Source organism: Ochotona curzoniae, unplaced genomic scaffold (assembly GCF_017591425.1).
Source record: "Ochotona curzoniae isolate NIBS_2020 unplaced genomic scaffold, NIBS_Ocur_1.0 scaffold_3223, whole genome shotgun sequence".
Lineage (NCBI taxonomy): Eukaryota > Metazoa > Chordata > Mammalia > Lagomorpha > Ochotonidae > Ochotona > Ochotona curzoniae.
This window is the reverse complement of record NW_024467108.1, coordinates 4,426,387-4,448,452: the sequence shown is the minus strand read 5'-3', so window position 1 is coordinate 4,448,452 and position 22,066 is coordinate 4,426,387. Positions and strand designations below refer to the sequence as shown.

General features: G+C 55.9%; 1 protein-coding gene across 1 annotated transcript; it reads left to right on the top strand.

Annotated features, from left to right (window-relative positions):
• Positions 1-681: 681 nt before the first annotated feature.
• Positions 682-22,053, top strand: CHRDL2 (chordin like 2). The gene is made up of 11 exons (XM_040964310.1): positions 682-763; positions 6,819-6,931; positions 10,537-10,630; positions 11,263-11,405; positions 13,169-13,262; positions 14,557-14,609; positions 15,983-16,151; positions 16,897-17,091; positions 17,310-17,483; positions 21,206-21,298; positions 21,974-22,053. The coding sequence occupies exons 1-11, from the start codon at positions 682-684 to the stop codon at positions 22,051-22,053; spliced, it is 1,290 nt and encodes a 429-aa protein (XP_040820244.1).
• The last annotated feature ends 13 nt before the right edge of the window (positions 22,054-22,066 follow it).

The window sequence follows — 22,066 nt, the reverse complement described above, 5'->3', positions numbered from 1 at the left end:
CTGGTTACACCACAAGCGCCAACACCCACTCCTCCTTTGGTCCCACCTGCTGTCTCGGCTGGACCCCCCCAAACCTCCACTGCATGCTGGTATCCGCGGGGCGTCAGGGGTTAACCTCCCCCTGCCTGGCCCGGGTGGACCCTTCCCCCCTCCGCAGCCCCCTCGCCTCCACTCGGCGCGGCGCCTGGAGCGCCCGGCACGGGAGAGGCGGGGGCAGAGTGGGCCTGTTTCTCGGGTGGCCAATCCACCGAGCCCGCCGTGCCCCCAGAGGAGGCGCCAGCGCCGGGCCAGCGCCAAGCCGGGGCTGCCTGCTTCCCGCGGTAAAGTACAAATGCGCCCGAGCGAGGCGCCTGGCGCCCTGGGCGTGCTCAGCCTCTGCCGCGGCCGCTGCTGGCCCCGCACGCCTGGCCCTCGCTGTGCGCCCTGCGGACCCCTGCCCTCATCGCAGCCACCTCCTCCTCTCCCTCGCACTTCTTGTGCTCTCTGCAGCCGGACTGTCCTCCGCCTCCACACCCGCGTGCTCCTACCACTTCCCTCTCTCACCTACCTGCCTGGCTTCTGGTCCCTGCCGTCCCTTCTCTGTCTCGGCGCTCGTAGCGCTCCCCGCGACCCCGCAGGAGGACCGTGTCCCGGTATCCTCATCACGTTCTCTGCCGACGCCCCGAGCCCGGGCCAGGAAGGATGTCTCCGGAGGTGAGGGTGCTGCCCTCCTTGCTGGGACTTGCGCTGCTGTGGTTCCCCCTGGACTCCCACGCTCGAGCCCGTGAGTACAGACGGTGGCTGGGCGGGCAGTGAGGGATGCGCTCCGCGGGGGGGACATGCAAGCGAGGGCCAGGACCTGGGACCACCCCTCCCCCACCCCACCACCCCTGACTGTCTGACGGCCATCCGGGCAGCACCTGCGCAGACAGGGCTGGAGACTCCTTGGAGACCAGAATGGCCGGTGAGTCCGGGGCAGCCAGAAGGGTGGGACACTTGGCAGGACTCAGGAGGGGGCTGCAGCCGTGCACTAGAGGATGCTGGGGTAGGGGGTTTGGGGCAAGGCAGATACAGGAGCGAGCGGAGTGTGTTTGGCTGCAGGTAAGCGGTGTGAGGAAGGCAGGATGGCTATGGAGGGCCCTTGGGAAGAAGCAAGCAAATTATGCTACCCATGCACTGTTCTCTGATTCTCACCCACCCAGGTAAAGTGTGCATTTCCCAGTGAGGAAGCTTAGGGAAGGGACTCACTCGGGGCTGAAGGGAGGAGGGGTGCAGGGCAGCTGTAGAAGCACCCCACGGGTCACCTAACTCAGGCTTCCCACCTGGACAAAGGTGACCTCCAAGAGATGGTGACATCTCTCAAGCCCAAATCCTCACTGCCCCTCAGCAGACTGGCCAGTCTCCCCGAATGCTGTGAGGATGGGCAACCAAACCAGAGAGTCTCCTGATGATGAGAAAGGAGCTTAGTTCAAACCCTGAGATACATGGCAGACATGATAGCCAAGAAGGGGCCACACGTGGCAGATCTCCCATTCCCCAGCCCCCAGCCTGCTGCTGTTTCCTGTGCACAGCATAGGTCCTCTGTCTGCATCTTCCTGTTGCATGGAACTTTCTGGAGTTGGTGGTGCTGGCTTTGATCTTGCTCTTGTGTTGGCTCCCCAGGGCAAGCTGTGTGTCTGGTCCTCTCTGTCTTGCCCACACCCTGAATCAGAGAAGTCCTTGCAAGTGGGCAGTGGGAAGAGTTCAGTGTTGAGTTCCAATTCTGGCTCCAGCCCCTGTAGTGGTGTGAATCTGTGTGAGTCATGATTTATCTGGACTTCAAGTTTCTTCTCTGAGAAAGATTCCAATAGGGAACCTGAAGGGCTCATGGGAAGCTGAAAGGAGGCAATGTTCTGGGGGTCTCCTCCTCCTGGAACCTTGGGGGCTTCCTCCTACCACCTGCCTGTTGTTTTTAAAGAGAGGCTGAGTGCAGGATGTCCCCCACACTTGCCACTCTTCCACTTGGCACTGTGTCGCTCAGTTCTCAAGCTCTCCCCCAGAGAACCCTGGCTTTGTTGCATCTTGGAAATCAGTACAAGGTCGCTCGCATACTAAACACTGTTGCCAGCCTTGCTTCAGGCTCAGCTCTTCCCGCTACCTGTTCCTGGGGACTGGATCCCCTTCTCTTGCCTCCATTGGCCTCCTGCACCCTGCGCTGGGTTCTGCCAGTGTCCATCTCTTAAACAGAAGTTCCAGATGTGTGAGGAAGAGACTTGGAGCAGACTCATGGAGAGTTATGGTGAGGGGAACTGATGGTTAACAGGGAGTGGATCCTGAGATGTCACAGCTGGATAAGCCTTCAAATCCATCTGCTTCTACCATGGCTTCCAGATCTTTGTAGTTCAACTGAAACCCCAAGAAGGGGAGTGACTTGCCTCAGGTCACATAGTGAATTATTTAAAGAACAGAGACCTGGATCCTTCTGGTTTCTTGATTTGTCCTTTAATGGTTGTGTCACTTCCCTTTTCTGGGCCTCATTCTGTCTTGTACCAAGAACCCATGTATCTATAAAGGCAGGCCTCTTGAGAAGGCCTTCCTCTAAATGCAATCTCAAGCATGCTATGGGTGAGAAATTTCCTGCTGACTTCTTAGATGCTTTCAGAAGTGGAGCCAGCAGGGACCCTCTCTAGTCTTTGTGCAGTCATTGGAAGAGACCAAGCCTTGCAGAGTGCTAACGTCAAGGCTATGCAGACAGAGCTGTCTCCAGGTGTAGTTTGGGCCCCAACTCCAAGTCATTCTGAGTTTTAGTTGTAGCCATGGGCTGAGCCCTAAAGTCTACAAGTGGGAATGCAGACTGAAGCCCAGTTCCACCCCTAGGTTTGAACCCTTCCCCAAATTGGGTCCCTGACCTGGCTACTAACTGGCATTGTCCACAGCCCAAGGCTGAGCCACATCAGGTTGTGATGTTGGCCACTCTGGGCACCCCTCTTGTCTGTGGAGCAAGGAGCTGACCTCACTCTCTCTGCAGGGCCCTTCCCCTTGGTCAGCACCTCTCTTCTGTGCTCCTCTCTTACTGCTCACCTTCTTTAGATCGCTGCTATGTCACTGCTTTCTCTTCCTCCTCCAAAGGGAGTCTGCCAAGTGAAATGCCTGATCCTGACCCTTCTGCCATTTCTCCAAGGATCTTTTGACTTATGGGGATTGACGGTGGTGGAGTCCTAGCCCCTGGAAGGCAGGAGGGCAGTTCCGTTCAGTGTGATGTGGTGCACAGGGCATGCTGAGAATGAGCTTCAGCCCCTCGGCCATCAATCCCAAGTGTGGCCAGAGCGGGGTGCCTGTCTGTGCAGTGAAATGGCTGGAATCACGTGGATGATCAATATGGATCCAGCCACTTTAACAGCTCGCAATCTCAAACCTCTAGGATCCCCAGATGTTGTGGTCTTGATTCTACTATTCTACCCTGCCAGGGCACTTTCTTGAGGCCAGCTTGGTGGCAGTTACCTGTCTAGATGTGCATCAGGCAGTGGGAGACACCTGGGCCAACGTCTCAAGTCCAGCTTCACCGGCCCCTGTTCCCAGCTCCAAATAGGATGTCCTGTAACACCCACTTCCACCAGTAGAGGTCTCTGCTTCACTCACTGGCTTGCAGACTGCTAAGCCTGAGCTGGGCAACAGCTGCGCCATGCTCCAGCTGTTGCACCTGTTCCAAGGACTGGCCTCTCAAGTTCCCCCAGCCGCCAGCCCCGGCGCCGGGCACCGGGACAGGGATCTTGAATCCCTTGGACTCCTGAAGAATCCCTTGGATAGGGTGAGGTTGGTGTCCCTGTGAGGTGTGCTGAGATCATTTTGGGTGTGTTCCTATTATAGTACTCCTGTAGGCAGGGTCCCATCACAGAGAGGGCTGTTTCTTGGTCTTCTGCAAACCATTCCTGTGCTTGGGAGCTCTTCCTTATAAGACGTCCCAGGCAGCACAGGAGCAGTTTCTTGGCGGGTGACAGTTTCTCTTCCTGGTCTGATGGTTCCCTCCTCTGCTGTGCAGTTGCCGTGTGCCAGGGGTCAAGCTCAGGGAAGCGCAGTCAAGTGCCTCTGCCTGGGTTGCACAGCCCGGTCACTGATTCCCATAAGAGCCCTCCCCCTTTGGGTGCCCGAGCCCAGAGCAGAGCTTGTGTCTCCGAGGGGAGCAGGCTTGTTTGTGTGAACAGGGGACTATAAATAAACGGAAAGAGTGTGGCTGTGGGGGTGTGAGGCACAAGATGTAAACCTTTTCACATTCCTGGAGCAGTCTGGCTCACCCAAGTTCCTGCAGGCTGGGGGCAAGCCAGCCAGCCACAATCTTAGACCTCACTCAGTTCTCGGGGTGGGGGGCCCAGGCCAGCCTTTCTCCAGCCTAGAAGTATCTTTCTGGCTGTCTCCTCTGCTTCCACTGGAGTGAGTTTCCTTCCACATGGCTCACTCCTACTCAACCCCTCCTGGGCCTTCATCATGATGATGGGAAAGCCTCAGGTGGGACTGTGGGATGGAGTTGGTTGGGAATAGTTGGGAAATGCTGATTTATCCGTGAGGCTTCCAGAACCACTCCTCCCCCAGCCACCCCAGGGTGCTATTTGCTTTGGCAGGTGATTTGGGAGTTGAGATGGCCAGGAGCTGGAAAGGCAGGCCCGAGTCCGTTGCTGCTGAGTGGCCAGGTGTGCAGGCAGAGAGACAGGCGGCGGCTTGCCTCACCTGTAGAAAGAAAGCTCTCTTTCTGAAGAAGAGGTCTCCCTTCCAGCACTGCTGGTCTAAAACCGCTCCATTATCCATTCACTCACTCCTGCGCCAACTCCAGGCTCTGCACTGAGTGCAAAGTTCAGCGGGCTCAGTTCTCACTCTCAAGAAAGGAGAAAAATCCACTGAACCAGCATTTCCACTCCACTGGGGAGAGGATACGATAGAGGCTGGAACTCAGTCTTCCTAAAGGAGACTGGTGGCCTTCCAGGTACCCGTAATGGTCAAACAATGTTCGTGCCCTAACAGAAGCCTGGGCTCTGCCAGCTAGCATTGCAGGAACAAAAGAAATTCCACAAGAAAACAGATGATTAAGGAAGCTCAGAGTCAATGGCCAGATCTGGGCATTTTGTCTGGGTTTTTTCTTCTACTGTTTAATTGAGCATCTAGTAGGTGTCGGGCACTAGGCATGCTACCTGGATTATTTAATTGAATTCTACATTAACTGTGTCAATGGGAGTGATTAGCAGACTCATTTCCAAGGGCACAGAGACCTGACAGGGTTAAATAATTGGTCTAAACTCAGGCTGCTAATAAAAGCCAAGTACACGATGTGAATCCTACTGTACTAATCCCGAGTAAAAGCTACTTGGCTTCTAGGGGTGGTGAGAGAGATGTGGACAGTGGAAGGAGGGATGGCAGAGTGGGAGAAGAGGCAGGGAAGGCCACAGAGGACCAAGGGGACGTAGGGAAAGGGAGGCTATAACATTGATGATGAGTGGCTGCTGGAAGCTCACTGTAGTTCATCCTGGAGCACAGGAGAGGACCATCTACACATCCACTAAGAATTATGGTGTCTTGGGACAACCCAAGCTTAGAACCACACATAACATCAGCCAGTTCTAGACGCCTTCTTTTCCAGTGACACAGAGGCTCTTTAAAAAAAAAAAAAAAGCCTTTGCAAATCTTGAGCCTTAGAAACCTAGGGCTGCAGAATCTTAGCATCTTGCAGTTATGGGTTTATAAACTACCTGAGCAGAAGGCCTTTGAGAGGATCACAATTCACCCTCCCTCTTAATTCGCAAATGGAAAGCTGAGGTTTCTGGAGAAGAGCCACACCATGAACTTGCAGTTGAAGGAGCCAGCAGTCTGCCCAGCAGCCATGCACCGGGACTGGGTGCAGTGCCAGGCCTGTGGGAACCGAGGCTGCCTGGGCACTCTCCTCCAGGCAGTGCCACTGCTCCTTGTGCCTCTCACCTTGGAGGGCATGGTGGGGTGGGGATTGTGGCCACGCTAGGCTTCCTGCCAGGCCCCCCACATTCTCAACCTCTGCCAGGTCTACTGGTAGAGGTGGGGCTGGTGGCAGTGCAGGGCTCTTGGCCTAGGAATTGGCTGAGACTCCCTTGTCTTCATGCTCCAAGCAGGCGGTGAAGTAGACAGGCTTCCAACTGGCACAGGGGGCTGGGACTTCGAGGTCGCCCTAAAGAAGGTAGGACAGGCTTTCTTCAGCAGCAGGCAAGACCTACCATGGGGGCAGTGTTGCAATCTCCCTCCTTGGTTGGGGGAAGGGACAGAGGAAGAAAGACATTATTCACTCCTTGGAGAGTTGGGCTGGCTCTGCTGGGCACCCCAGCTGGACCTGTGTTCCAGCCTTGGATGGTGGAGGTGGAGAGATAAACATAGCTCATTTGATATGGCTGGTCAGCCAGCAGCATGTGGAGAATGGGGTCTGTGGCCCAATGCATCCCTCAGGCAGACCTCAGGGTGACAGGCCTCAGAGCCTCATCCTGGGAGGCCCCAGAGGGCAGAGTGAGTGGGTTCAGTGGGAGGAGCCAGACGGAGTCCATTTCTGTTGCTGATAAAACTTTTCCAGTGGTTGGCAATGGGCTCCGAGTGAGTGCCTTCGCACTCCCTGGAGGGGCTGGCCCTGCCTCTCTGCCGCGACTGCCCTAGCACTGCCTACGTTGTCGTGGTGCCTGGCCCCACTGCACAGGTGGGCCAAGGACCCAGGCCAGGCAACTTGGTCCCCGCCAGACCCTCCATCCCTGGGGCTCACAGACCCGGCACAATACATAACATGCCCTCAGATGCTGAGGGTGCTTCCCTAGCAATGAGGGCTTTATGGGACTAACATACAGCATGGATTGCCTTGCCAGGCCCAGACATGTTCTGCCTTTTCCATGGGAAGCGATACTCTCCTGGAGAGAGCTGGCACCCCTACTTGCAGCCCCAAGGCCTGATGTACTGCCTGCGCTGTACCTGTTCTGAGGTAGGTTTCTCCAGCCCTCTGCAAGCATCAGGTACATCTGGGAGACCTACAGAGAAGCTCCCCCTGAAGGAGGGGGAGCAACCTTAGCCTGCAGGGCCAGGCATTCTGGAACCAGGTCCCCTGGAGTTGTGCTGCTGACTGTAGCCGAAGGCCCTTGTGATGAGCTGCTCCGCTGCCAGTGTGACCATGTAGGAGCTGATGGCCACAGCACACCTTGCAGAGGTGTCTTGCACCCTGGGTCTCCCGTCTCTCATCTCCGCTCATGTTCCTGCCGGCCTCTGTCTCACCTGCCCTCTGCTTCCTTTCCACGTAGTTTTCCCGACTCCAGTGACCCCCAGAGTTGCTCTTCAAGGTTTCCCCTGGTTGCTAATGGCAGATGCCATGGGCATCTGTGGCTATCAGTGACTGCCTCTGAGACCCTGAGAGTGAAAACCCTCGGAAAGGCAAAGGAGGCTGTGTCTTTCTTCTCAGCTTCCCCTCCCTCCACCCAATGCCTTGTATAATCAAGCAGATGGTTTAAATGAGATCTCCCTGTGCTCTACACGCCCCAGGGAAGGGGTGAGGGAGAAAGGTGGGAGGGATGAGAGAGGAGCTGGTGGCCTAAGGGGCACGAAAACCCCTTGGCTTTTGCTTAGCTCCCTGGGGACACAGTGTGGGCAAACTTGGCTTCTGTGGTGTGGATGCCAGTGTGTGAGGAAAGCAGGTACCTACTGCTGAGCTGGAGCCAAACTCTCACTCTGCAGGGAGCCAGAAGAGGCCTCCCCACTCCTGAGGAGACCTGACAGAGTGGAGAGGGCTGGGATAGCCCCCTCCTGCTCCCTCATCCTGGGGTATTTGCCTCTGACTCCCCTACTCTTGCCACTGCACTGGCCTCAGGTAGGGCTGGGACACAAATATAAGTGAACCCCTCCCCTACCGTCCTCTTCCTCGCAATGACTGCCTCTCCAATGGTTTGCTCCAGCACATCTGAGGTCTGTCAGCCTTTTCCAAAAGAACTGAGGATGTACAGCCAGAGAACAAAAGGGAAGCCTCACAGAACATTCTAGAAGCAGCATCTGACCCAAGTGACAGAGGCCAAGGCCTAAGACTCACTGTGTCTTCTGCCCCAGAGTTCTCTCTCTCTCTCTCACACACACACACACACATACACAGAGCAGCCTTCACACCGCAGATATCTCCAGTACGCCCCGAGTCCCTCCCGCCGCCATGGCGCCCTTTCCCCTTTCACCTGGGCTGCAGTGCAGGCCTGTTACCGCGCGCGTCTCCTGCTCCCCACACGTCTACCTGGCCTCTCCACTCCACCCCACGGGCCCCGTCGGCTCTCATCACGCGTGGTGCATGCTCGCAGCCCCGGTCCTCTCGCCAGCAGACACTCATCTCCTGGTTCGCAAGCCTCCCCTCCTGACCAGGCCTCTCCTCTGACGGCTGTTTCTAACAGGACCTGACTCCTGCTAACCCAATCACATTGGCCTGTTTTATGGACGTCATAAATTTAACATCCGAAATGGTCTGGGCCCTGCTTGCTGGCTGTTTTATATCCCTCTCCTGTGGCTAGGATGTAAACTCAGGAAAAACATAAACTCGGTCGGTGCACGGCCCGGGATGGGGTGTGGCGCTGGTACGCATGCGCACGCCTAGCGGCTGGGCCTGGCGGGAAGTGCACGACCTGGCGACCCGCGTTGCGCCATCTAGGGCATCCTCATCTCATTTCACAAGATGGGGCCACAGTGCTGGACTCAGGGGTTGTTGACAAAATAGAGCAAGCGCATCTATTTATAAAATAAAGGTCCTGTTATCCACTCAACAAGCGGTGGCACAGGCCTTTCCTGAGGACCCGCCAGGCATGCCCAACTCTGCCTCCATCTTATTCCTCACCCAGAGGCTCCCCCAATGGCCAGAGAAATTTTTAGCATTTCAGGTGACACAGGCCCTGGTACTGCTTGCTAGCTTCTCTTAGAAGGGTCTGAGTTTGCCCTGCTGACATTCCTTAAGCACCATACATGTGCTGGTCTGCAAGACGGCCTCATGGCCGTCACCCCTGTCATCTTGCAAAGCAGTGACCTCAGGGGGGGCAGGGCTGATTCTAGGGGCTTCCATGGGGCAAGAGGCTGCCTCTGGGAGAAGTGCTGCTGGCTGCATTCATCTAATAGGCTCCATCTGTTTTTGCCTGTTTCTCTCATTTCCCTCTGGTTCCTTCCTTCATTGAGACCCCGGAGGGCACTGGTAATGTCTTGGCTTGTGAGACTGTAAGCTTATACGGGAGGGAAGGGCAAAATGGGGAAAGACAGAGCTGGGAAGGAAAGCCCGTGTTTGAAGATGGCTCAGCTGCATTTCTGCTCCAGCTCTGTGTCTGTTTGTTAAAGCACTTGGGTCTGACCTTTCCTGGTGTACCAAAGGCTTTGTCATCCCTGCCCCCCCTGCTCCCCGCTCCTGGAGGCTCATGGAGTGGGATCACAGGGCCCAGAGTCTCTTTAATGCCAGCTAGTTAGTCTCGTCCCATCCTGGTCACCACGTGTGGCATTCCCACCTCCATCACATTGCTTGGGTCTGTGTGAAAGGATCAAAGCTAAAGAGGTGAAGGTGTACAAGGTCGGTGTCCAAGACACTCAGGGCTTCTGTATGTATTTCTTTTTATTTTATTTTTTAAAGATTTATTTATTTATATTGGAAAGTCAGATAAACAGAGAGGAAGAGAGACAGAGAGAAAGATCTTCCATCCATTGATTCACTCCCCAAGTGGCCACAACAGCTGGAGCTGAGCCAATCCAAAGCTAAGAGCCAGGAGCCTCTTCCACGTCTTCCATGTGGGTACAGGATCCCAAGGCTTTGGACCATTCTTGACTGCTTTCCCTGGCCCCAAGCAGAGAGCTGGAAGGGAACTGGGGCTACAAGGATTAGAACTGGCACCCATATGGGATCCCAGTGCGTTCAATGTGAGGACTTTAGCCGCTAGGCCACCATGCCAGGTCCCTTTCCTTCCTTTCTTTCTTTCTTTCTTCCTTCCTTCCTTCCTTCCTTCCTTCCTTCCTTCCTTCCTTCCTTAACATATTTAATTATTTTTATTGCAAAGGCAGATTTACAGAGAGAAGGTGAGACAGAAAGCTCTTCTATCCGCTGTTTCACTCCAAAGGGCCACATTAGCTAGAGCTGAGCTGATCCAAAGCCAGGAGCCAGGAGCTTCTTCTGGGTCTCCTATGTGGGTGCAGGATCCCAAGGCTTTGGGACATCTGCTGCTGCTTTCCCAGGCCATAGTCAGGGAGCTGGATGGGAAGTGGAGCAACCAGGACTCGAACTGGCATCCATATGGGATCCTGGTGCATGCAAAGTGAGGACTTTAGCCACTAGGCTTCCACACAGGGCCTTTCTGTTTATATTTCTGAAGTGCCAGCAGTGGGACACAGCACCCAAGCAAATCAGTGGATAGGCAGGGTGGGTAGGGCCACAGTAGGGTGAGCCAAGCAACAACGTGGAGCAGTAGGCAGGAGCCAGTTTTTCAGTTTTCGGTCCCAGCTTGGGCTTAGAGCAAGAACAGAATTCTACAGGCCAGGTACGGGTGGGAGGCAAGGGTGGTTGGGCAGCAGGACTGACCCTTGTGTCCCCTTCAGGGTCCCCATGTGAACTGTTACCACCTCCGCTGCCCACCTGTCCACTGCTCCCAGACTGTGACAGACCCACAGCAGTGTTGCCCCAGGTGTGTGGGTAAGTACCCTGGCATCCTTTCCAATGCTGGCCTCCTGGCAGTAAGAGAGGCTGTCTCTACCCATTAGAGGTGTCAAGACACAGGTGCATTCAAGGCTGAGGTACAGCAAACTTGTCAGTGTTAAGGAGGTATACACAGCAGGGGGAGGGACAAGGTGAAAAAGCATCTGTTGGAGCAAAGGACATCCTAGGGCTTCTGTCTCTGGCTATAGTTAGGGGTAGCAGACATAGTTTGGGATGCAGAAGTGGGTGGCATTGGCTAGAGGGCGAGGGCTGGGGGTCTGGTGGAGGACACAGAGGAGTGAGTGCCTGGCCACTGAGATTTGTGAGACCATGACTTGAAGCATCTGAAAGCTTCTAAGCCTGAGACCCCAGCCAGTGGAGGTGAGTGAGGAGAGAAGGCCTCAAAAGAAGCAGGCCAGTGAGGGGCAGCCAAGGAGAGGCAAGGGAGTGCTGTGGGACAATACAGTTGGCAGCAGGACCTCCTGGTTAGCCATGGAAGGCCCAGGTCAGAGCTGGGTTTAAAAGCCAAAAAGGAATGAAATGCAGAATCCTTAGGGGGAAAAAAAAGGCTCAGTCAATTCTAGCATGAGTCTTGTCTTCCTTCCTCTTCCTCCTGTTGTGCCCTGCAGAACCTCATACACCCTCTGGGCTCCGCGTACCCCCAAAGTCCTGCCAGCACAATGGGACCACTTACCAACACGGCGAGATCTTCAGTGCCCATGAGCTCTTCCCTGCCCGTCTGCCCAACCAGTGTGTGCTGTGCAGCTGTACCGTAAGACCATCCACAATGCCTGGGTGGGGGCGGACCACCTGTCACCAGGTTCCCACACCCTCCCAAGTATCCTGTTACAGTACCGACACTGACTGGTCCCCTGGTATCAACAGCAGCCCTATAGTATTTCCTCTCAGCAGAAGGAACTTACTACCTGCTTTCTATCTTTTGTCGCTTATGGCTGAGGGCCTGGGGGTGCCCGTGATGATTGCTGAGTGAGTGACCATGTTTCTGTCCCAGGGCACCTGCTAGCCTGCCACAGTGGCATCTGCTCTCGGTACTTCAGCTCCCGGTGACTGTGACCAGAGCTGGGCCACGGGAGGTGGCAGTGCTGACTTGACAGTATTAATAGGGAACAGAAGCAAGATGAGTGGGGCCTGGTTTGGAGAAAGTCCCCCTTTTGCCTATAGGGCTCTGGAAGACAGGTGTATGGAAAGGGGGGCTATGAGCCTGGCAGTGTCATCCTCAGACTTAGCTCCTCCCCTGGGAATTGGCAGGGAAGCCCTGGCCCCTTAACTTCCCCACTTCCCAGTCCACCTTGTCTGGAATCTGGCCCATTGCTGATGTTCTGTCTAAATGAGGGAGCCGCAGACTCACATTGGAGCTCTAACTCTGCTCCATGTCCCCTCATGACCCTGAGCAGGTCCCTTCTCTGTAGTGAGCAGTTCTTGCAGGTCTGTATCCTCAGGTGTCTGTGCTGTGCCACACACGCACCCCTTCGCTCCCACGTCATGGGGCAGGGAGGGGCTCCTTCCTAGCACTGAGTAAACACACACAGCACCTGATCACATCACTAGTCCTGCACTCAGAACCATTCAGAGAAGTTGTCTGAGGTCCCACAGCCCGCAGGTGGTGGGGCTGGAGTGCAGACCTGGGGCTGCTTGACAACAGCTCACACTCCTTCCCCTGTGTTGCAATAGGACAGGGCTGGAAGAGAGATGGAAATGACAATGATGGGCTAGAGAGGGTGTCCTAGTGCCCCTCTAGGCCCTTGGATGTCTCTTCCTTCTTCTCATCTTCCACCTGTGACTCACTGTCTCCTTGCCCCTTCTCAGGGATCAGGATCTGTACTTCTCAGACTCAGTACAAAGGGACTAGGGAGAGGGCCCAGATGGACCATGCCTTACAGTTGAAAAGGTTTCCTACTTCAATTCCCTGATGCTCACATCCCAGACAGGCATGCTCCCATTCAACAGATGGGAAAGTGAGGCCCAGAGGAGGAAAGTGACTTCCTGGAGGTCATGTGGACACCTTGCACCCAGAGGGTCCTTGCCCAGTGCTCTTGCCTTTTCTGACTGGGTCCTGAAGGTGAAGGTCAAGGGCTTGAAGTCAGAGCTCTCTCCGGCCCTAGCCCCTCCTCCTCCCCTGGTCTAGTTCCCTGAGATGGCTGGTGGCTCCATGCCAGACCCTGCTCCTTTGTAGGTAAGGAGAGAATGCCTCTCACAGGTTGCTGTGACTAGGGTAGGATGCGGGATGGTGGCCCTACCACCCTGGTTGTGCCAGATCTCATCCAGAGCTAAGAGCATCAGGCCTGGTTAGTCCCCAGGCATGCATACATTTTATAGGCTGGAGGGTGACTGTCAACCTTCAGGGCCTGGAGCAAGAATAGGGCAGTGCAGGGCTGGGCCTTGTCCAGGAGCTTCTGCTGCTTCCTCCTTCCCCAAGCCCAGGGGAGACCCCCCAAAAGGGAGGGGGACTCTCTAAGCCCCCAAGGCTGGCCTTCAGCAGATCTCATCTCCTAGACCATGTGCTCTATTTGGCAGGAGGGCCAGATCTACTGCGGCCTCACCACCTGCCCCGAACCAGGCTGCCCAGCTCCCCTCCCACTACCTGACTCCTGCTGCCAGGCCTGCACAGGTGAGTCTGCCCCTGGCACCCCCAGTGCCCACCCTGCTCTCCTCCAGGGCTGTCAGAGCCAGAGCAGCTCCATGGGGGAGCTGGCAGGGTATTTCTTCCTCTGCTTGGGAAAGTAGAGCCTGTGGCAGCAGCTGAAGTGCCACTTTTCTCTTTTCCTTCTTTTCTTGCAGTCACAGGGAGCAGGAATGAGGGTATAGGGAAAGAAAGAAGTGACACAATGCTTCTGCTTGATTAGCAGGTGCCACCCATTGCTCTACCTGGCCTTGAGTTTCTCAGAACAATCTGGGGTGGTGGGTGGGGGGAGTGGAGAGAATTCAGCTGTCATTTTGTATGGACCAAAGGTGTGCTCCAGGGAGCTGGTTCCTGCATTCCCTGTCCTGTTGTGCATGCATGTATGCATGGCAGGAGAAGGGTGGGAGAGACAGGACAGCTGTGAGCTGGAACCCTGCAGAGGGTGCCTGAGACAAAGTGCCTGCCATCAGATGAGGCCAAGGATCTAAAGCAGCACCTGGATGGGCAGGGGGTGGCTATACAGACAACTCGCATTTCCTCCCTCAGACACAGACTAGGAAGGGAAGTCTGGACTTGAGCAGGAGGAAGCGGTGGTTCTATTAATTGTGGGTCAGGAGGTGGGCAAGGAAAGCTTCCTGGAGGTAGAATGGTCTACATGGAACATTTTCCTCCAGTGTTGATGCCTTGGAAGGCATGCTGGACCAGGAGGTGGGTATTGGCAGCTTAATCCTGGTTCTGTCGCCACGAGTTCTTCCCTCCTGTGGCCTTAGTTACACGCTTTCTGCGAGGGTGACCCTGGGAATGACTAGTAGTTGGTTTCACGTTTGGGCTCTGCAGCAGAAATGTTTGGGGACAGCTCCCCTGTATGGTGTGGCAAGACCCGGAGAGAGAGAAGGTCACTGGGTGGTGGGTTGGCTGCAGTGGGTTTTGTGTGGCTGGCTCCCAGGGACACTGGAGCAGGAAGGTAGGGTTCTAGGACCATGTGGTGTCAGCCAAGGCCTCACGGCTTCCAGAGTGACTTAGAGCAGTGGATAGCTTAGTGTCCCAGAGAGGAAACTTTTATGGGTGAACAGGATGCTCTGGCCCATCTGGGAGGTCAGTGTGGGAAGACTGAACAGCCTCAGGGACTGCATCAGCCGGCAAGCAGAGGCTGTAGTGAGAAGTGGCAGCAAGTCTGCACCAAGGACAAGGACCCTGCCTGCAGGGGATGGAGTGGCCTTGGGGTTGCAGCCAGTGAGGCTGAGCAGTCTAAGCCTGACTTGGCCCCCCATTGAGTCTGCAGATGGGGTGAGAGAGCAGCCTGCTGAGGAGAACACCGAAGCACACAATGGGGCGGTGAGTGCTGGCTTCCCTGCTCAGTTACTGTGGCAACCCCTGGCTCCAGCCCCTTCCCGAGTCTCCCATGGTGATTCCTGTCCAGGCTGACCAGGCTGACCAAGCAGGGGGCAAAAAAGCTCCAGGCAGGGCAGGAGGCCCCAGACTACCACCTCTCCCTCTCTTGGACACTGCTCCTTCCGTCCACCTCTGGGGATGCCTGGGGGGGTCAGTTCTGCTGGAGGGGCTCCCGGCCCAGTTCCCCGGCTGTATTCTTTGGAGTCCCCCTGCCCAGCTCTCATGCTCAGAGCAGAGGGAGGAACCAGTTCACTCCTTTCTCAGGCCCACTGTGTCCTCTTGTGTTGCCTGCAGTGTACATAGCTCCATGTGCTCTATTGGATTCTGGTGGGGACCAGAGACTGGATTCTCGTTCCCAGGGGCCTGAGCCCAGTCTCTCCCTGGCCTTCTGCTGCTACTCACCCCTTTCCAGGAACAGAACACCTGTCCTGTATCTGAGCTATTTCCCTGCTTTCCTCCCTCCTCTCCCCTGGAGGCAGTGTCAGCTGGGCCCTCCTGCACCTAGGTCCAGGTCTCAAGCAGCCACCTGCTAACTCACTGGGTGACTGTGGCAGGTCACCCATTGGGGCTTGGACGGTTGGGTTCCTTCTTGCCTGCATGCTATTCACACTTTTCCCCCAAAAGCCTGTGGGGTGTGCAGGGCCTCAGACAACTTTCCACTCTGGCAGCCCTTGTGCACTGAGCTCCAGGCCAATGGAGTCTGCATAGGGCAGGAGAGGCCAGGAGACAGCCATGGCGATGCTGGGTCAGCGAGGGACCTAAAGGACTCTGCTTTTTGTCTCTAGCCTACCTACTGCTCTCCCACAGGTCAGAGCTGCCTGATACTCAAACATTGGGCTCTGTGAGGTACCTTACTCCCTGCAGCTGCCCTCACCACCCACCTTTGCTGTATCTGCCAGCCCTCCCAATATCTGGTCTGCAGCACAGGAAATGGGCCCTGAGCTCCAGGGACCCCTTGTCTCTGGGTGGGGCCTGCTCAGGATCTTCCTGCTTGTGGGATGCTCTGAGACCAAGCCTCATGAAAATGGCCTGAGTCTTCTCAGACACAGGGACATTTCCTCACTTGCATCTCTGCTGTGTGCTCCTAAGCAGCGAGTTCCACACGTTTCTGATCCTGGGACCTGATGTGTCCCAGGTCAGCACCACTGCCTTCAGTAAAGGCTGGATCTCCAAGTCATCGTCCCCGGGAGGCCAGGAGTCCCCAGCCAGGCCACTCCCTGGGAAGTCACATGGAGTCCACCCCACAGACCTCTCTCTGCTGGGCCACCAGCCCTGCCACACTCACTCAGTGGTTTTTGCACCCTTCCCTTTTGCAGAGACATTCTCAGGATCCTTGTGTGGGGGACAGCATGAGAAAGAGGGCTCTGGGCACTCCGGCCCCCACAGCCCTCAGCCCCCCTTTGGGCTTCATCCCTCGCCACTTCCGGCCCAAAGGGACAGGCAGCACAACTGTCAAGATCGTCCTGAAGGAGAAGCATAAGAAAGGTGAAGTCCAGGCTCCCCCTCTAGCATGGGAGATGCTGAGGGGGCACCTTGATGGCTTTCTCCTGCCTCAAGTCAGTGCTCTCCAATCCTGACTTGGCTACAAGCCTGTGGACTCCTGGCCCGTGGAAGCCAAAGGAGCCCTTGAAGACATTGAGGCTGGGAGTCTTAAGACAGAGATAGTTCTGAGATGGGACTACATGCTCATTGAGCACCTGCCTCTCCTTGGAACTGGCATTTGCCCTCCAGGGCTCATAGACTGGCTGGGTAGAGTTTTATTGCAAGGCAGTGCTGAGGGCGAGTGCTTAATGGGGGAAGGAGGGAGCCAGGCAGGGCAGTTGGAGCTTGGTGCTAGGGGAGGGATGGGGAGCCAAGGTCACAGAGTGTGGGGGGGAAGCTGGAGGTCTTGCTACAGGGTACCCCAGCCAGTGAAGAGGGAGGAGTCACAGGGTTACCAAGTCCCAGCATGCCTTTTACGGACAGGATGTAGGTGCAGAGAAGGCAGAGGGTCCCACTGGAACTCAGCCGCCAGGTGGAGGCAGAAGTTGACATCATCCTGCTGCCAGGCTGGGGGCAATCCTTGTTCCCCTGGGGCACCCTTGAGGGCAGGCAAAGACCCTCCCCCTTCAGCAGGCTCAGCCCCAAGGATAGGGCTTGTTCCTGGCCTGTACTTCCCAGGCAGTGGCAAGCCCTCCTGCCCCACCCCACCCCAGGCTCTGACCCTTCTCTCCTGCCCTCCTGGCTATAGCCTGCATGCATGGTGGGAAGACCTACTCCCATGGGGAGGTGTGGCATCCAGCCTTCCGCTCCTTCGGCCCCCTGCCCTGCATCCTATGCAGCTGTCACGATGGCCACCAAGACTGCCAGCGTGTGACTTGCCCCACCGAGTACCCCTGCCATCATCCTGAAAAAGTGGCAGGGAAGTGCTGCAAAGTCTGCCCAGGTACAGCCAGGTGCTTGGGAGAAGGGAGGGTGCCGGGGCCTCTGGCAGCTGGAGGTATCAGACTTGAGGAGCACTCTGCCCAGGGCCCCGGGCTGCAGGAAAGGTCCTGCAGAGTCTGGGGTACTAGGGGGTTCCATGGGATGGTGAAATCTCAGTAAATGTGTGTCAAGAGGAGCAGCGGGTGCAGATGGGGCCTTCACTAGCTTCTCTTCTTCCAGAGGACAAGGCAGACACTGGCCACAGCGAGGTCAGTTTCAGCAGGTGTCCCAAGATGCCAGGCCGGGTCCTCGTCCACACCTCGGTTTCGCCGAGCCCGGACAACCTGCGGCGCTTTGCCCTGGAGCATGAGGCCTCAGACCAGGTGGAGATCTACCTCTGGAGGCTGGTGAAAGGTGAGTGTTGGCCGCCCCTCCTCCCTGAGCTGTGACCCCCACAGAGGCCCTGGCCAGGTGCCTCTGGCTGCCCATCACTAGTTGTAGGAGTTTATGGTTCCACAGGTTTCAGTTTGATTCTCTGAGGCTTCTGATGAAGCTTCTGATGAGGCTTCAGTGCCAAGGCCTCAAAGTGCTCCCTCTCCTGGGGGAAGGGATCATTGCAACTCGCAGGAGTCAGGTGGGTACCGCCAACACTAATGAAATTAGATGCTGGATGGAGGGGGGATCAGGGAAGGGCAACCTCCCCAGGTGGGAGGGGCTCAGCTCGTCTTTATCTCACCTTTTCCAAACCATGGAGCCTGCCACTCTAAGCCAATTCGACATCACAGTGCAATCTCTCATACAGAAATGTACCTGTGTGACAGGCTGCCCCAATACCAACTGAAGGTCAGGGCGAGTGTCCTGGATGTCGGAATTGCTGACCATTTGGTTTTATAGCACATCAAGTCATAAGATTTCCCTGGGTAGGGTGAAACAGAGAGCCACAATCCAGCCCGAAGGCTTTAAGGGGTTCTTAGTTCTCAGGTCACTTACCACTACAGATGAGCTTGGCTGGGGTGTGGCAGCATGTGGGAGAGGGAAGGTGATGGCAGTGATCATCCCCAAAGTGCTGTCACTGTCGCGTTTTGCCCTTGGCGGTCCAGAGAGTTAGGAGTTATTATCCCCATTTTACAGATGAGGAAACTGAGGCTCAGAGGGGTGAAGTGCCTGGCCCAAGGCCACACAGCCAGTAAGTGGAGGACGGGAGCTAGAGCCCGTGATTCGTGGCGTCAGATGCGGCCTGTTCCCTGCTCTGCTCTGCTCTGCCCTGCCCCCATGTCGTAGGAGGATGGATGAAGAAAGTGAAGCTGTTCATCCTGGAGGAGAGAAGACTCTGCAGGGCTACCCCGGGGCAGGGGGAGCAGCTGGGATCTCAGGGACTGAGAGGGGCAGGCACCCAGCAGGGATTTGGGGGTTCAGATCCAAGCTAAGCCAGTGTGAATTCTGCCTGTTTTTTCCTAGCTGTGTGGCCTTGGACATGCCCTTCACCTCTCTGGGCCTGTATTAACTGTGAACTGGGGGAGAAGACTTTTGGACGGTTGGATGGCTCAGCATGGGTACAGTCCCTGACCTCTGCACATGCCAGTGTCCCCTCTCCTGCCACCCTGTAGGCTGGTTAGAGTAGCAAGGAGCAGCGGTTCAATGATAGGAAGAACAGTGTCCTACTTTGAGCATGTGACACGGGGGGTGGGACCCTGAAGGCAGCCCAGGGGTTTTGGTGCAGTAACCCTTGTGATTCCATGGAGCCTAAATATTCCATCAGTCCCCGGACAGCTGCTCTAGTCGTGTATCTACTCTGGGCCTCCCTCTGTCCACCTGTCTCCAGCAGGTGCTGGGATCATAGAAGGAGAGGGGCCCAGCCTCTGTCCTAGGGCTCGTGGCTTAGAGGCTGGGAATGAGGAAGGCTTTGGTTGAGGAAGGGCCTCTGTGAATCAGAGAGGCAACAGGGATGTGTTGCAGGCAGGATAGCAGTGACAGCCTCAAATCCCAGCTCTTCCTGCATGCCCCACACTCTGCAATTGGTATGTAGCAGGCACTGCATTTAATCTGCCTTGCTTAATCCTCATAAGAAACCTAAGGGCCATGTGCTTAATGTCCCCATTTTCAGGTAAGAAAACCAAGTCTGAGAGATCAAATGACTCACTTTATAGTCACCCTGTTCAAACAGTGAAGCAGAGTCAAATGCAGGTCCCACAGTCCCCGGTGCTGCTTTCCCAGTGGTGACCTTATGTATTGGCTGAGGGAAACCAAGGTGTGCCAGGATGTAGCTCATGGCCAGTCTCATCGCCAGGCCTAGCCAAAAAGGAGTGAGGTGGATGGGGGTTAGCCTTCATTTTCCCAGCACCAGGTTCTACCATCCCGTCACTAGCAACCAACATTGCCAGTCATCTCCTGTCCCTTTGGGGTGCCTGTATGGGTCCCCCATCTGCCTGCCTATTCCATTCCAAGCTTTGGGAATCAAATGAAAGCCCCCTCCTCCCCGCCGCAGGGCTGACATCAATAGGAACACTCCTATCTCCTTATTCAGACACAGAGTGACCAGGGGGACATGGAAACCTGTGCCACAGAGGCCCCATCACAGGACCAGTGCCAGGCACCAGATCTGGGCAGTGGATTAGCCCAAGACTAAGACCCATGGAGAAAGGACCAGAGGGGTCTCAATTGCAAGCCCTCTGATGGTACACAGGCCCACTCCCATTGCCAACAATGAACTGGTTCCACCCAGAGAGGGGTCAACTGCATGCTGAGCTGAGCCTGCCTTGTGTCCTGGCCCACCAGTCAGTGCCCACTCTGCTGTACAGACCCACAGAGCCAGCTGCCTTCTGCCCTGGCACAGCCCTTCAGAGGCAAGGGGCACGGTTATGACTCTCAGCCTGGTTCTTGATTTCAGGACAAGGAGCCCAGACCTTTCCACACCTCACTGTGTGGGAACTTATCTCGTCTCACCATCCTCTACCCGCTATTTTGTGTCCTGGGGAGCATGCCTGTTCAGAGGGACAAGATTGCATCTCGCCTTGTGTTTATAGCCTGCCACTGTGATTAGCCCTGGGCCACTGGCTTGAGTATCTTCAACATCCTGGTGCTTGAGGCCCTAAGGACAGGGCTGGGCATTTCCTCTTTCCTGGTTCCTGGAAAAACCAGCTCATCCCCAAGATCAAAGTTGTTCCCCTTGGACTCTCAAGGCCAGTTTCTTGGTCTTCTTAAAGGCCTTGCTGGTTGCATCTGTTCTTTTTGGCCAGTGACCTTGGTGGCTAACAGCTGGCATGGCCTCTTGACCTGTGCGGTACCAGTGGCCAGCTTCCTGTGAGATGCAAATATCAGAGGATCCAGCTGACCCCTCATCCCCACCTAGGCCTGGCCCAGACAGAGGACACATAGTATTTGCCTGTCTGTCCATCCATCCAAAGATTCATTGATTCTCCATGCCCTGTATGGGCCAAGCTCAGGGGTCCAGACAGGAGAGCCCTCCAGCAGATCCCAGTCTGGTGGAGGAGGCAGGAAAGGTTACAATGATAGCATGTGAGAAACAGGCACCAAAAACTAGTGGAAAGTGAGTATTAAGACTGCCTTGGGAGTGTCCCAGTTCCGATCCAAAAGCTGAGGAGGAATGTGTGTGAGGCCACAGGAGAAGGCAGTGGTGGTGGAAGGTGTTGCACCTGAAGGGCTGGCATCTGCAGGGGCTCAGCCCCTTGGCTAGGGCCGGGGCACAGGTGAAGTGCTGCAGGCCAATACTTGCTAGTCTCTAGTATGCAAAGAGGCTCACGAGTTGGGTATTATCATATGTCCTGTGCCCAGAGAAAATGCTTGAGCAGTCCATATGGGCCACTAGACCTCCCTGTCTTACCTCCTCCTTCCCTCTCTCCTCTCTCTGCTCTGTTTCCCACTCCCGCCAGCTCTATGCACTGTAGCAGAGGAACAGGGTGACAGCATACGATGCTGGTGACAGGAACAGGGGAGATATCGGAAACGTTATCATCAGGATTTAGGGTCAGCTTAGAGTGGGGGGGGGGCGGACATGGGTGGCGGGGAGGGGAAGGAGGGGTAAAGAGGCAGCCGGGGCAGCTGCGTGTGGAGGTCACCCTGCTTCGCTGACTGTAAGGCTTCTGCCTGTGTCCTGTCTCTGCTCCTCCTCCTTTCAGGAATCTTCCACTTGATCCAGATCAAGAGAGTGAGGAAGCAAGACTTCCAGAAAGAGGCACAGAACTTCCGGTTGCTCAGCGGCACCCAAGAAGGTGGGAGCTTGGGCTGAGGGATGGAGCCTGGGGAGGGAAGCTCCCAGTTGCTGGTGTCGGGAGAAGGTGTGGTGGTGGTGGGGGGGAGCCTTGGGTCACAGACGTCAGTTCCCAGAACAGGAATCCAGTGGGCGTCAGAGCCAGAGATTTCCTAACTCTGTCTGGGAGCTGGAAGCTGAAGCAGAGCTGCCTGGATCTGGTCTTGGGGTGAGGGAGATGAGGCTATAGCAGGGGAGGTCTGAGTCCCCGAAACCTGGTACTACCACACTTTGTCAACTAGAATATTCCTCATTGAAACTCCCCTCCGCTATCCCTTCCCCACTTATTTTCTTTCTGCTGCCCTCAGTTTGCCCCACATTACTCAGGAGGGTGGGCTCATGTGAGGCTTTGGGAGTCGGGGGGGGGGGGGCACAGCCACAGAACCACTGACAGGGATCAGGAGGACAGCCCAGCCCCAGGCCTAGGTTGTCAGAGGATTGGTCATGTGCCAGCATCCATACTGTGGGGGAACATATCTGGTCATGTGCTACTACCCATGCTGTGGACATGTGTGCCTCCATGCCCCCAGTGGACTTTTATACCTCAGCCAAGGCACTTCCTCCAGCCCTGAGCACTTCCTGCTGGCAGTTGCACACACTTAACCCTCTTCCTTCTCTCCTGCCTCGCCCCACACAGGCCACTGGAACATCTTCCTCGCCCAGACCCCGGAGCTGAAGGTCACAGCCAGTCCAGACAAAACGACCAAGACTTTATAACAAAGATCTAAAC